General features: G+C 40.2%; 1 protein-coding gene across 2 annotated transcripts in view; it reads right to left on the bottom strand.

Annotated features, from left to right (window-relative positions):
• The window catches only part of LOC147317755 (transducin-like enhancer protein 4), a 44,452-nt gene that overhangs the window by 4,276 nt on the left and 24,975 nt on the right, over window positions 1-15,201 (bottom strand). For both annotated transcript variants that reach the window (XM_086315057.1, XM_086315058.1), the window contains exons 8-19: window positions 12,407-12,423; window positions 7,620-7,742; window positions 5,732-5,785; window positions 5,490-5,642; window positions 5,016-5,148; window positions 4,588-4,775; window positions 3,173-3,249; window positions 2,778-3,027; window positions 2,419-2,666; window positions 2,065-2,212; window positions 1,035-1,185; window positions 741-817 (exon numbers count right to left, since the gene is read on the bottom strand). In XM_086315057.1, the coding sequence (XP_086171183.1) occupies window positions 741-817; window positions 1,035-1,185; window positions 2,065-2,212; window positions 2,419-2,666; window positions 2,778-3,027; window positions 3,173-3,249; window positions 4,588-4,775; window positions 5,016-5,148; window positions 5,490-5,642; window positions 5,732-5,785; window positions 7,620-7,742; window positions 12,407-12,423 (1,619 nt within the window). The remainder of the gene's footprint in view (window positions 1-740; window positions 818-1,034; window positions 1,186-2,064; window positions 2,213-2,418; window positions 2,667-2,777; window positions 3,028-3,172; window positions 3,250-4,587; window positions 4,776-5,015; window positions 5,149-5,489; window positions 5,643-5,731; window positions 5,786-7,619; window positions 7,743-12,406; window positions 12,424-15,201) is intronic.

The following is a 15,201-nucleotide window of genomic DNA, read 5'->3' as shown; positions in this document are numbered from 1 at the left end:
CAGACACACGACTTTCTTGTTATTGTAAAGACACAGAAGGTTGTTGAATTCACAATAGCTGCAAAAGTTCAGTCATACAGACTGTTGTATTTTCATTAGGAAAGTAATTTCATCCAAGGAATACCCAAGAATGACTTGTTAAGAGTTCTTATTTTTCTTTATTAAAAATAAGAAATAACACCCCCACTTGCGTGTTTTTTGTTTTTAATCTAGTAATTCATTCAGTCCAGTTTATTCATTCCCATAATTGATTCTCACCTGCTTCACTTTCCCACCTGCTGCATCACCTGTTCCTCTCATATGTTTTCATTCATCTAATCAGCCCCATCAGCAGGCTACTCCCAGTCTCACATTACCTAGCGCTTTAGCTCTTTGGTGTTCTGCTGCTCAATTCCGTTTTGCACCAGATTAGTCCCAATGTATGTCTTTTTTTTTAGAAATAACGGTAAGTGCCCAGGATTCTGCATCAGCTGCTCCTTGTGCTTGTTTTTTTATAACCTTGAATCTCCTTGTGTGACTAAAGCTCATCTTTTGCTTTTTACCATCTGTCTTTTGTGTCATACTCTTGGGTCCTCTATATAGAACCCTGATAGCTAAACTTTACAATCAGTGAGCAAAAGCGGTGTTTGATATCTCTACCTGGGTTATTTCTCTAAAATCCATAACTCTTGGCTATTACGCTGTGCTGCACTTGGCCTCTCAGTTGCCTTTCATCCATGGTTGTGTTCTTGCCCACTTACCTGGAATATGCTGGCTCCATATGGGGTTCTCCATGCATTTAGCAGATTGTCTTTTCCTGTACTTACAAACCACTTCCCTGCAGAGGATCGACAACTGCATTAGTCTACGGCAACGAAAAACGCTTTAAATCTTTAAAAGCCAAAGTAAATTATTTAAGTGAAGGTTAATTTGCTCGCTCAGGTGCTAAACCATTATCTCATCGTTAACATCTCAAGACCTGGCACATATATTCATTTCATGTTGCAAAATACTGGTGACAACAGAATCATCTCAATAAAGTTGTTTATGCTTACCACAGTGCGCAAATCTGAGTGACAGCACACAGCTTTCATGCAGGTGGAGCTGGTATTTGTCAGGTTTGGTGACATGCAACACCTCCACATTACTGTTCTCCATCCCAACTGCCAGCCACTCTCCCGTTGGACAGTATCCCAGTGAGAAGATCTGCAGCCAACACCAACATACCCATTTTAATGACAGCTATGTCTCCCTATATTCTGTGTAAATAATACTCAGTATATCTCTTATATTAGGGTAAGGTATGCATCTGTCTATTGGAGGTGGGCACAGATGGATGTTCCAAAAATATGTCATAGTCCTATACCTCAACCTTTTACATTACAAAGAGGTAGATGAATAGTTAAGTCCTCATTGTTTTTTAAAAATCCCTTTTTTACACCGTGGAAGAGCAAAATGCATGCACAGGATACAACTGATAGCTGTAAAAACTGGTAAACCATTACTTCTTTTCTCTGTCAAATGGTTCCAGATTTGCTCAAGCTGTAGCAGGGGGGAGTGGGGCTAGACCTGACATTACTGGAAAGCCTAAGAACTCTATCAGCCATGACTGTCCTCTCTGAGCTCTCTTTACTGCACACTCACCTCCTCATGTGCACACTGAAATGGCTCTATTCAGGAAAATTGCAGTAATGGTCTATTATTGCTGCTTTTCTACTCACAAGGGGGAAAAAACTAAATTCTACCTGGCACATATTATTAGTGTTAAAAGTATTTGAGGACAGGGCTCAGCCGGGCTTTTAGTGTGGGTTAAATGTTCTGAACTGAGCTTGTAAATGACTGCAATAAATCAAAACCCGAGACAGTAATCACACAAACTGCAAATGGCAGTGACTTGTCCTGGGGTGCACAATTTTCATCTGTGACATTTTACCACCAAATAATAATAGACGTCCGTGCAAAACCCAAATTTCTGAACCCTGAACACACACCTGAAAGCTGCCGGAGGAGTGGAACAAATTCCACACTGCTTCATTATGATCGCTCCCAATAGTCACGTGATGCAGTACGTGTATAAATGTGTACCTGAGAGGTGAAGTCGTGCTGTTGCAGCTGGCGTCCCTCTCTCAGGTCCCAGGACCGGACAGTGTTATCCAGACCTCCGGTCCAAAGCTTGGTCCCATCATTAGAAATGTCTATGCAGCTGGCTCCATCTGTGTGGCCCTGGAACTGCCTGCAGAGAAACAGACAAACCCATAACTAACAATACTGTTTTTCTTTCAAGTTGGCTTGACATCAACCAGATCAGCATCTTGACTAAACTAATGGGTAGCCAACATGTGATGCTGTTTTGGTTTAATAGCAGGTTCTTTTTTTTTCTCTTTTTTTTTTCTTTCAGCATAATTCAATAACCTTAAATTACATTCCCCAGTTCTTTACCTAACCAGAGTCTGGTTGTTAAGATCCCAGACGGCAATGTTTCCATCAGAGCAGCAGGAAAAGCAGACTTTGGAATCCGGGCTGATGGCCAGAGCATAACATGCAGGTGCAGACGAAGTTAATTCCGCTTTGATCCGAGGAGTCGGTGTAGCCAAATCCCAGATTGATAAAGTACTCGCTTCTCCCCCAACGATAAGAGTTCGTCCATCAGGAAGTAGCCGACAGGATCGAATATAGTTATCCCTGTTCTGATGTGCCAAAAAAGAACTGTCATTGAAATGTATACATGCAAGCAACTAGTGGCTGTAAAAGTGGTATTCTAAAAGTATGTTACATGAGGACCAATGTGTTGAACTCACAAGGCAGTCCAGCTGGGAAACAGGGGTCTTGTTGCCCGGGTGACTGATATCCCACACCTTGACACAGCCCTTGCCGCCGGTATAAACGTGACGTGTAGGGTTACTGATGGTAACGGCACACACCACCTCCCCGTGGGTGAGAGTATTGATCTGTCTAGCATGGCGCGGGATACCAGGGCCGATCAGTGCATCCGGAGGAAAAGGCACAGGCTGCATTTGTCCGTCAGCGCTCACATGAAAGGAATAAGCTCTGAAGCAAAATAAAAGGGTCGTGTGAGGTGATAAAGGGTGATGAGAGAAAAGTAAGAAAACATAAGCAGAGGGGAATATATGTGTGTTTCTGTGAACTTTCTCAGTATGATTATGCCATTTAAGAAAGACTAAAAAAGACTTACGGTTTTCCACCAGGAATGCCCGACAGGTTAGGAGGAAGTCCAGGAACACGTATGTGGTGGTGAGGATCAAATCCTACCTAAAGAACACAAGAGTGAGACGTTTTTAAAATATACAAAAATGCTTAAACAAATAGAAGACTCGAATGAAGTCAGGTGTGCAGGGCAGGAAGGCATTTATAGTGACGTGACAGGAAAGGAAGTGTGTTTTTACATCCAGCGACCTCATTTATAAAATTAACAAACGATCAGTTTTAATCCCAGCTATGACTCAAGCAGAAACCAAGCGCAAGTAGGTGTTTTTAAAAAACACTCTGATGTGGAAATTATTTTCTCTCTCAGAAAAGTCTAGACTTAACCTAAGTGATTTTCCCACTGTTTATGTTGGGTCATTACAGATACCCAGTAGGAATTAATTGCCAGACATCAAGGTGTTTTGAATTAACAGGAGGATTAAAATTAATTAAGAGAAGGACTTTTTTTATAAATAGCATGTCAAATTAGAAACAAGTGCCCTCGCCTGTTCTTGCATTATTGGAAAATCCTGGTAAGTGTGCTCTAGAGGCAGGAGATTTTTCAATGGCTGCGATTACTTTTTTTTTGTGAATCATGATATGTGGTTATAATAACGTCAGAAACAGTTCAGTCTTTATGCTCTACCTTGTCCACACTCCTTAGCTGCAGGTTTTGCTTTGCTCATCAACTCATTAGTTGAGTAAATACCACATGTTGCCCTGCTTCAACCTCCTCAACCATCGCCATGAACAGTTTTCATTTCTTTTTTTGCACAATATTTTTAAGCATTTTCCTACTAATTGAACATAAGCATACCATTGGGATTAATCTTAAAACTAATTAAAAGTTGAAATACTAAATGCATTTTTTTTGAATGAAGTTGTACTCCTAAATTACCTTGAAGTAAATTTCCAATCAAAATTTTTGGTACAAGATACATGCCAGCATTTCAAAGCAGATTTAAGCAACAGTCAACTGAAAAATAATAATAAAATCCTGGTGAGACCACCATTTTTAGCTTTTATTCTAATTCAGTTTAGTTTTTAATCTCTCAAAAACGCTTGCATAGTTTCAGTGGGGATGGTAGTTAACGGTACTCTGTTTACCTGCTACCTGGTGAAAGATTGTCATCACACAGAGAATATTTGTTCATACATGGTTACCATTTTAGGACAGTTTCTCATTTCACACCTGACATAAACGGTTGAAAATACAGTCGTAAAAACGCACCTAAATAGAATAACTTGCAAAAAATTGACTAATTATTAGAATCCCCAAACATCACAATATTAGTTGTTTTCCACTAAATCATTTTTGTCTTTAAAGTACATTTTTAACACTGACAGAATAGGTAGCTAATGTTTACGTCTGCTGTCTGCATGCATCTGTGAGTGTTCAGGTACCACTTGTGTGCGTCCGTAGGCTGCCACAGCGGCCGCGGCCACTGCACTCATCTGTGGGGAAATGTTATGCAAGCCAGTGTAGGCTGCTCCTGTTCCACTCAGCTCTCCATTCATACCAGGGTGAGGAACCATTCCGAATGGGCCAGGGTACGAGCAGGGCACTGCCAGGGGTGTGCGAAGACCAGGAGCTACAAAACAAGACAGCCAGATTGTGACGCAAACATCTATCTTTTTCAACTGTGGTGTACAAAGGTTATTTTTTTGCTTTAAAGCAAAGGTTTAGTCTTAAATACAGAGTTTTTTGTTAAGCTAGTCTATGGTAATAGGCTTTTTTTTAAGTTTTCAAAAACATATACTTATGTATTTGCACTGAGTCATATCTGACAGATGCAGGCAGAGATGTTTTATGTTATGCTTGCAACACTTACTCAGTGCCTCAACTCCTGATGATTTACTGGGTGCAGACCTCAGGCCTGTGGTGGAGGCACTGCTGGGTGTGGGGGCTTCAGAGCGGGATGTGGGAGTGCTGGACTTGGACACGGGAGTTGTTGACTTCTCATTCTACCAGAAAAATTAAAAAAGAAAGATTTCTACATACAGAAGGGTTTCAGAGGTGAAAGACATGGAAATAAATCTTTATGCTTTTTTTTCCAAATATAATAACAGTGCAGGAGCATTCATGCGTCAGTTTATTCTAAGACTCATTAAATTGATATTCTATAAAAATGTCGAATAGTGTCCTTTATCTCTTGGATTTTATCTTACATCTTTCATGTGGTTTACAGTTTGCCAGATTTACTATTTGATCATTTTTACAGAAGCAAATAAGCATTGTTTAACCCTTTATTTAGAGGGTTTCTTGAAAGAAATTAAATGAAAAGGAGGCTACACAAATGACTCACCATATTAATATCTTTAGACTTGGAGGAAGGTGTGCTGCTGGAAGAAGCAATTGAGGAAGGGCTCAGTGGTGGGTCTTTCTTCAACAGGCGACTTTTGTCCAACCCATTCTCCCGAGGAGAGTGTGCAGGACTTCCTCGGGGAGACACTGGATCCTGTAAGCATTAAACCGAAACAATTCACATTTTCTCAACAGGTAACACGCTGGATGGTAGACTGGTAGTGTGCAGGTAATATTTTGTACCTCGTTGGAGACGTCGACAACCAAGTTGTCATCACTCTTTTCTCCATCACTTTCCTGGGTCAAACACAAACAAGGACCATACAAAGGTAAATAAAATAGACCTCCCAGAATGTAGATTTGAGAATAGGCAACAAGCAAATTATTCTTTGTTGAAAAGTGTGTGTGCTCATGTCTGTGTCCACTTTTTTTTTTACATTTATTTAAATGTTTTTATTATATGAACACAAATCAGAATCAGTTTATTGAACTCAACACCTAATAACAAATTCATGTACAAGCAAGTAGTTCCCTCATTGTGAGAGAAGACCATAAAATAGTGTAATAATATATTTTAGCAGAAGAAGTCTGAGGCCACACCCCACATGTGTTATATTTGCTGATGGGCATCATTAGGTACACATTGCTAATACTGGGTTGGACTCTTCTGCCTTCAGAACTGATGTAATGGTTCATGAAATAGACTCAAAAAGGTGCTAAAAATATTCCTCAGAGATTTGGGTCAATGTTGACATGATAGCAACAAACAGTTGTTAGCTGTACGTCCATGATGTGAATCTCCACCACGTCAAATGGCCATTTGATTACAGTGAACTCACTGTCATGAAGAAAACACTTTGATCTGAGCTTTGTGGCATGGTATATTATCCTACTGGAAGCAGCGAGAGGATGGGTACACTCTAGTCATAAATGGATAGACACGGTCAACAACAATACCAAGGTAAGCTGTTTAACCCATTAAAACCAATGGGGGCATCAAACTTTTAGATCAAACTACCGTAACTCTTGAACCAATCAGAAAATTCCAGTGGTTGCTGAAAGCAGCAACTCTGTGCTTTACAGTAATCCCATGCGGGGCGCCACAAATAACACAGAAAACAGGAAAAACAAAGCAATAAAATGAACCCAAATCCCTGATAAGATGTCTGTTTTCTGTAGAGCACCATCAAACCACTCACTCTGTCTCGTTTCAACCAAACTTCAATGGTGCTGCGACGCGTGGGATTACCGTAATGACCCTAATATCACTGAAAAGCGCATAGTCCTTGCTTTTAGAAAGCAACTGTTACCTGTCTAACACCAGTGACAGGTTAGGCTTTAGAGGGTTAAACAATGCCTATTTGCTACTGAGGGGCAGAGTTTGCCAAGAAAATATTAACCACATACCATTACACTAACAGCAGCCTGAACCATTAATACAAGGTGGAATGGGTCAGTGCTTTCACATCATTGGTGCCATATTCTGACCCTGCCATTCAAATGTTGCGACTCATAAGACAAGCAAACATGCCCGGTTTAGACTTCAGCGGGTCATCTTGACCATGTCTGCATGTTACTGACTTGTAATTGGTCAGATCAGATATTTGAATTAACATGCAGCTGAGCAGTTGTACCTAACAAAGCGGCTAAAGGTGGCATTTGTGGGGTGGTAAGGTTTGAAACAGGTATGGTTGGTATATAACATGATGTGAGTGAGGGGTGTTCCATGTGTACAGCATGTGACTTGCCTGCCTGAACTAGCTCACAGGCTACACGCCATTTGTTAAATATACTGGTCAAAATGGATTCACTAGAAGCATCCCAGTGGGTCATCTGACTGAGTTACAGGCCATAAACTGCATCATCCTTGGTTCAAAGACCTTTGGTGCGCCATGTTTCTACAAGTCTCTAGCATCTCTCCTAATTTCATCTCTGAAATAAAGAACAAATAATCTCAGTTTACTTCATTTAGACAAAAAAGTGTAGTTACTGTAGATATGACAGTACAGGGCCATGTAATCACAAGAGAACTGAATAATTGAGCTCTCCCTGTCCCTAATCCTTTCTAATGAGCTTGATAATAAATCTTCTCCGCAGCTCAAAAACTATTCATTTTAGCATATTCACTCACATAGCGTGTGGAGGTCAGCTCCTTATCATCTGTCTTCTGTTTTTTGCTGTCAGAGGAATAATCGCTTGAACTTCGATGCTTCTCTCCAGTTCGAAAATTGGCTGATGGAGAGACAGATGAGCTCTGGAAGAAAAAAACAACCATTTACTTAACTGAAGCTGATTAAAACTGATCTTTTTTGTTTGTAAAGTACATAAACCCTGCACTGGAAAATCATAATAAAATCAGAAATCAGGCAGAATCAGATAAGAACAGGCCCGTTTTCTAGCTCAAACATGTGTGGAAAATAGCTATTAGAGCAATGGTTTTTGCTATAGAAAATCATTCATTTCCATTGACATTGAATTCCAGAAACACATATAACTCAAACTTGTGCTAATAGCAACAAAACACACTTCCGGACAGAAGGAAAATTAATATAAAATTACATTTGTTTGTATTCAACAAAAACATACATTTAAAGATTAGGTTACATTTTCTGGGATGTGAAACCCAAACCAAATGGACACAGAAAGAATCATCCAAGCTCCACTGAAGAAGATGTGATTATCAAAGGCAAAAAAAGTTGAGATAAATTACTAATCTTACCCAGGACAGACTGATAGGAAATATGTACGCTGCAGCTTTTACCGCTAGAAGAAACTTGGAATGTGTTGAGAGCCATGCGGTCAGTCAACAATCTGAGCAAAAAGACAAAGCTGAGCGGTGCAGACACAACGTACGCCGCGGCTAGATTTCTGTATCGCTTTTAAAATATCCCCTGGCTGTCAAAACAATTTCCTTTTTACTGTATCACACAATACAAAAGCAGCACTGCAGCCTTGACAGTTTGACTACAACATCGCAGCTTTACGGGGAGGGCTTGGCTGACGTCTCTCTTTCTTAATCAAATATGGCATCCTTTAAATACCATTACTGAAGGATTAATCTTCTTTGAGAAGTAACGATCAAAATAAGGTCAGTTAAACATTTCCCCTCCAGCTCTGCCTGCCTCTGCTGATCTCTCTCTCTCTCTCTCTCTCTCTCTCTCTCTCTCTCACTCACTCATTGGGAGGTCCTTCTTACCCAGCAGACGATGGACAGAGAAGAAAAATAAAGCAGGACCTTTAGCTCGACCTTTCCACTAACTCACGCTTGTAACCTTTCCGCTGCCCTTTGCCGTGCTGCAAGTGTTGATGACAAAGATTCTGTGGGGGAGGAGTGAGGGGTTGACTGTGTGTGTGTGTGTCTGTGTGCGTGAGTGTGCTGCTCAGGCAGCACTTGTACCTGTTTACATTTTAGTACTCCATATGTGCAAACAGTGTTAAGGAGTCAGTGTGTGTACAGGTGTGTGTCTCGTCTTGAGTGAGACGAGGCAAACTGAGCCCCTGACTCTGTGTCGCTCTATTTCCAGACTGATTAGATTAATTAGCCTGCAAATTAGCTCTTTCAAAAACATCAAAGCAAATTAATTCTGCCGCAGAGACAAATGAAGGCGCTGCCGACAGCACGAGCATTATGAACGTGAGGACCTCTGAGGTGTGGTTGAGTGAGAGTATTCATTTTCATTCACATCATAATTATATTTGCCTCCCATTTCAAATTGATTCTGCAGGTCCTGATAATGATATCTGCAACCTCGAGTGTTTTGTATTTTTCAGCTTTACAAACAGTCTCGCTCCCTAGTGTCTCTCGGGTAATTAGGAGCACGGACGTCCAGGATGAGGTTACTATGCCGTTGTTAGGCATTGTAAATTTATGTTCAGCGTGGATGTTTGGGGTGCATCTCAGGGTTATAAAAATAGAGTTCAAATCCAGTTCAAATGCAGTCTGACACTGAGAAGTTGCTGCACCCGAGTCTGACACCTTTTCCAAAAAATCTAACTTTGTCTGTCTTCCGCTTCTAGTCTTCCACTGGGAGCAACAGGTCAATTTTGAGGGGTTTCTGGTGTAGCCAGTGGACACACAAGACTTTAGGTACAGTAAAGGCAATAAAAAGACTAAGCTTTTTCAAGATTGCATTTGAGCAAATGTATTTTTTCTTTTGCTCTCCACAGAGACTGTTTAACTAGATGCAACCAAATCCTGCTCAGGATTAGAGCTACAAGCAGACGACCAGATGGAAGCCAGAAAGGTTCCAGGTGCCAAAAATCATACATTTTACTTACAAACTGCATATTTATAAGAAGATATGTTTTTATAGAGATTACACACAGAGCCACTTGTTCAATCAAATTATTGCCAAACTTTATCACAGAAAATACTAAATAGCATGCTATCTGAAAATCCTGTGTCATTAACATGCACAAAAACACAGAACTTCCCCATGTGCAGCATGAAAAATGTGTGTAAATGTGTAAATCCTCTCATATTGTTCTCCAAAGAAACAGCTTCTTTGTTCAGAGACATTTTAGTGATAATCACATTGCCCAAGTAAGTCCAATTTATCTAGATCTAAGGGTAGATTTACCTCACAGAGTGTCCATATTTATGCTATAAATTCAAAACCAGCCTTTCAGTTTTAAACTATTTAAACTACGAGGAACGTTCTTGTTCTCTGAAGTCATCAGCAAATTTGCACAGATCGAAGAATTGCGAATTTATAAACGAATATGTCTTTTTCTATGCTGGACCACAGGGGGCTCTGCACAAATGATTTCTGTAAAAACCCCCAAATAGTTCTCTCACTCTGCTCAGCTCAATTTGTCACTTATTATTCTGCAGCCAACACAGCATGGCAAGCCAGACTGCACATTGTATGCAGAGCTTTTAAAGAGCATCCCGGCATAAACAAAGACAAGCAGACTGCATCTGTACAGCTTGTTTACCAGCGACAAAATTCAACACAAAAAGCATAGAAAGAGAAGACCACTGTAGCGATCGCACAAACTACAAGCTGCACTGCATTTATACTTCAACAGGTGATTAACTGTAAAGGTCAGTCTAAACTTGAAAGCGACCTCATTAGAAATGTATTCCTCCTGTTTCTTTTAAAAAGAAGACAAAAACAATCCCGCAGACAGACAAAGATGGTTACAATGTTACTATGTGATTCTACGCGTCTAATTTGACTTAAGGTGATTAAAAAAAAGAAAACCTGTTTGTGAGAATTGGCATTTCAGAAATGACTTTAAAAAAAGCCACAAACACTAAAAACACAGAATTAAAATAAAATTGTCATTGACCACTGATCCAGCAATTAATGTGTACTCATAATCAGGTCTGTGAAGTTGTAGTCCTTGAACACACCATAAAGTAACTGCATAACTGACTGCCTGTACTGGCGTCTATACACACATAAGCACACACACAAGTAGCGTTTACATTCACGTAGCTTTATCAGTGTGTGAGGTGCTAACGCCAAGGACATTAAGGCACAGATGTTCATGCAATTCACACACACTGTACTCTGTGGACTGTTGCCAAGGCAACTGCAGACCACTGACAAGGGGCTTATTGGTTTCATGAAGTGACTGTTGGCCGCCATGTCAAAGAGCAGCTCTGCATGTGTGTGTGTGTGTGTGTGTGTGTGTTCTCACAGGGCACTAATGAAAGGCATCCATCATTCTGGCCTCTCTCTATCTTTATCAAAGCGTTCTTGTGACCTCACACTCACACACACACACACTGCTAATCTCTCCCATCATGGTGCCTACACCTCTGAGCGTATGTGCATGTGCATCCAGGTGTGTTTGAACATGTGTGTGTGTGTGGAGGAGGAGAAAACTACATGGGGGGCAAGAGATAACAAACATACCTCCAGTTAGAGCATTCCTCCTGTTTCCGCCTACTCCAAAACACCAAAGAACACACACACACACATGCACAGGCTTCTAAACTCATGCATGTTTGTGTAAAAGTGTGTGCGCTCAGGCTGCTGGTATAAAGAAATGCTAATCTGCTCATTGAGTATTCAACAAACCAAATGTTTGCCTTGGGAAAAACGCTGCGCTTAAGGGACTAATTACTACAAGCGCTGGATAGAACAGTGATCTGTTGCGCTGCCTCTTTCTGCTCCCTCCTTCCTTCACTAACCATACTGTGCTTTTTTCCCCCTACTTTCTTCTCTGCTCACCTTGGGGTTTCTCTTTCACACTGTTTTGTTTTTTTCTTCCCGAGCTGTTACCAGTTTCCCATATCTGATATTTTTATTACACACAAAGCACAAGTGAAGAATATGAAAATGACAATAAGATCAGAAGCTTATAATGTTTTCTTTAAGCCTTAGTGTGGTCATTTTCATTTCCAATTACATTGACAAGCATAAAATAAAATTTCATAATAGGACATTTGTGTGAACATCCATCCATTCTTTTTCTTAACCACTTATCCAATTAAGGGTGGCAGGGGGGCTGGAACCTATCCCAGCTGTCATTTGGCAAGCGGCAGGATGCACCCCGAACATGTCGCCAGTCCAACATGTTCGGAGCTTTGTGGGAACATATTAACAATATCATTTTACAGTAATGTTTTAAATCAGATACTACATGTGTAAATATTTAGGATCTTGGAAATGTCACAGAACTGTTTTCAGTTTGATGGCAGTCTCTAACAGTCTCTTTTACATAAACACAGACGTGCACATAGACATCCTTAAAGCCAACATCAAGATTTCATCACAGACAGGCTTTTTGTGTGCGTTATGAATAAAAATCAAAACCTGTCTATCCTTTTATATCAACAAAAAAAATAAATAATTCAAAGTACAAAATGACACAGAGAAGTTGAGCGAGCAGAAGTGAAGCTATGCTCTAAACATGTCTTTTTTTCTTTTTTTAACAAAGGGAATAAAGAAAGGAAGGACTTACCTTGACTGAGTCTCTGTCTGAGAGGGCGGAGGGCATGAGATAGAAAAAAAGAATGACAGATTCAATGTCTGAAGCACAAGAACACACTGGCAAACACACAAACACACACACTGCTGCATATAACAGATACATACAGATACAAAAAGAGAGCTAATGGCGAATTTATGATATTTTTGATGAAGATAGTGGGGAATTTCATTACTGTTTATGGATCTTGAGGGGTACTATTAGAGTACTACTGCAAATAAATAGCACTTACACCTCTTTTCCAAATTAACAGATAAATCTCTTACAGTTTTGCTCTCAATTAACCATTCACGCACGCTTTCACACATTGATAGTGACAGGGGTGTCTTTGAAAGCAGACCTCTACACATTGGAAACTCTAAGTTCATTATTTTGCCCAAGGCACTTCGACAAATGAACAGGAGCAGCTGCAGATTAATCAATCAACCTAACTTGCTCTAAATCCTAATTGCAAAGTTTTGGAGAACCTTTTGAGGATTCAGATAAAGTAAGAAGTGGAAACCTCCGTTTTTCGGCTTTAAGACTTGTGTGCTGATGTTTGCAACTTTACTGGGGCAGAACTCAGCACACTGGTAACACTAAGGCTCCGTCCACACTCACTCTCCGTTTTTGCCACCCGTCCACACTGAGACTGTTTTCGCTGATGGAAAATGCAGCGTTTTGAGAACGCTCTTGAAAACGCATACATTTGGAAACGGTGCTCTCGCGTCGCAAAAACGCAGACTTTCTAAAACGATGAGGCATGTTAGTCATCTTAGTTTAAACTAAGATAGCGGAGGGCATTATACAGCAGTTGTTTTGTTTGCTCTGAATTTTGACAGCCCTATTAAAGATTAGTATCAGTTTGTATATGCTCCAGGTGGCTTTTCTTCAAATTCTTTAACTCTCACTCGATTTTGCAACTTTGTACTTTTGTGTCACTCGCAGCAACAACTCGGTGCTTTTCCTCAACATTTTGCCGCGATGTTTCACAGAGCCGGAAAGTAAATAAGCGACAGACTAAATGAGGCAGGTCGAATCTTCTTGTGTTTCATGCATGCACGGTAGTGGAACGTAAGCATTTTCGGCCGTTTGTGGATGCACAACTCTGTGAAAACAACTGAAAAAAGTGGACGTAGCCTAAATGCTAACCAAGTGGCATTGGTGCCTAAACCAAATCATACCATACAAAAATAAAAGTGGGCAGTAAGATAAACACAACTAAAGCAAGAAAGTAGAAAAAACAACTCAGACAAATGTTGGAGGATTTGTTGGTTTAATTTGTGTTTGCCTCAGTACTCTGCTCTCAGCTGACATAGTGAATAGATTTTTATTTATTAGAGTTTGTACATTATCCGTCATTTTCAGTGTCAGTCTTTTAACACATTAATATTAACCATTATTACTGACCAGTGAAGTTTCTAAATGTGGTGAAGAAGTCCAACGGGTTAAAAATACACTGAGGTTAGCACCACAGTCACACAATGTTCAACAGTGCAACCTGCAGAGAAAATGCTTTTTAAAATACTAAAAGGGGAAAAAAGAAAGTTTTTATTCCCTTTGTTCACTTAGTCATTTCAGGAAGCAAGCTGTAGCTGGAACTGTATTCTTAGTGACTGTGGTCCTTAGGTGGATAAGTAGTTAGCAGCCGTTAGCTTTACTGCAGCTACAGAGCAAGGTTAACTGCTCTGCTGCACTGTAAAAACCCTCACTGACATGCTGCAACAGAGTAATTAAGTGCTGGCGCACAGTTTCAAACCTACACGCACAAGTACGCACACGTACACACACATGCACACACATAGTCTCAATGAAGAGTAATTAAATGCTTGAGCTCAAAGTCAGCTCAGAGAAGAATTAGAAGCGCTCTGTGTGAACAGGAGAAAAGAGGCATCATGGTGGTTGTGTATTGCTTCCTATTAGGCCAATTAAAGTGGCATAAAGACAAATCAGTTTTTAATTGTTTAACTGCTGTTCATTCAGAGCACTAACAATTAAGCATCAGCCATTACAAGTGGTAATTCGTAATGCTGGGTGAATACTTTGACATGTAAAAGTGGATTTGGATCATTAACTGAACAAAAGATTTAAGCTTTGATGTTTATGTTTACCAAATATATTTAGCATCTGTCTGTGAGTGAAATAAAACAGCCAAGTTGTTGCGAAGTATTTTAGTCCGCTTCAAACTATCGCACCAAGAGTCACGATAAAAACAAAGTGTACTTTCTTCCAATTATAAGGCTGCACACATCAAGGCATAATCAAAACCTCTTGTCCTCAGCGGGTTTTAAATGAGGGAAATAAACCTCAGCTGAATGACAACATGTGATATATTATACTGTGCAATTATTTGTTGAACACAAATAAAGCCAAAACACAGAAGCAGTGTGTGTAAGTAAGTAGCAGTCAGGTTGTGCACACCCATTTAATTAACTGATCATCAGCAAGTGTGAGCACCTCTATAAAAACAGAGGCTTTGGCAGTTTGCTCGTCGTTAACATTCAGGGGTGTGTTAAAACAATGCCAAGGAGGAAAGACATCAATAATTATCTTGGAGAAGCAATTGATGCTGCCCATTAATTAAGGAAGTCTTATAAAGCCATTTCCAAACATTCTGAAGTCTATTATCATCATTAAAAAATATTCACAAGCAGGAAACATTCAAGAATGCTGCTAATCTCAAGCATGCTGATCCACACAGGTATGCACACAGGTGTACACACGGGTATTCACAGACGCGGACTACAGCTTTCTTGGCTGCTGCCTCAAAGCACATTGTGCGCTGTCTA

Source organism: Aulonocara sp. 'chitande type north' Nkhata Bay, linkage group LG12 (assembly GCF_057382095.1).
Source record: "Aulonocara sp. 'chitande type north' Nkhata Bay isolate Kocher_YH1m ecotype deep benthic linkage group LG12, A_spYH_male_GT1.1, whole genome shotgun sequence".
In the NCBI taxonomy this organism is placed as follows: Eukaryota; Metazoa; Chordata; class Actinopteri; order Cichliformes; family Cichlidae; genus Aulonocara; species Aulonocara sp. 'chitande type north' Nkhata Bay.
The sequence above is the reverse complement of the archived record's forward strand: the minus strand, read 5'-3'. Positions and strand labels throughout refer to the sequence as shown.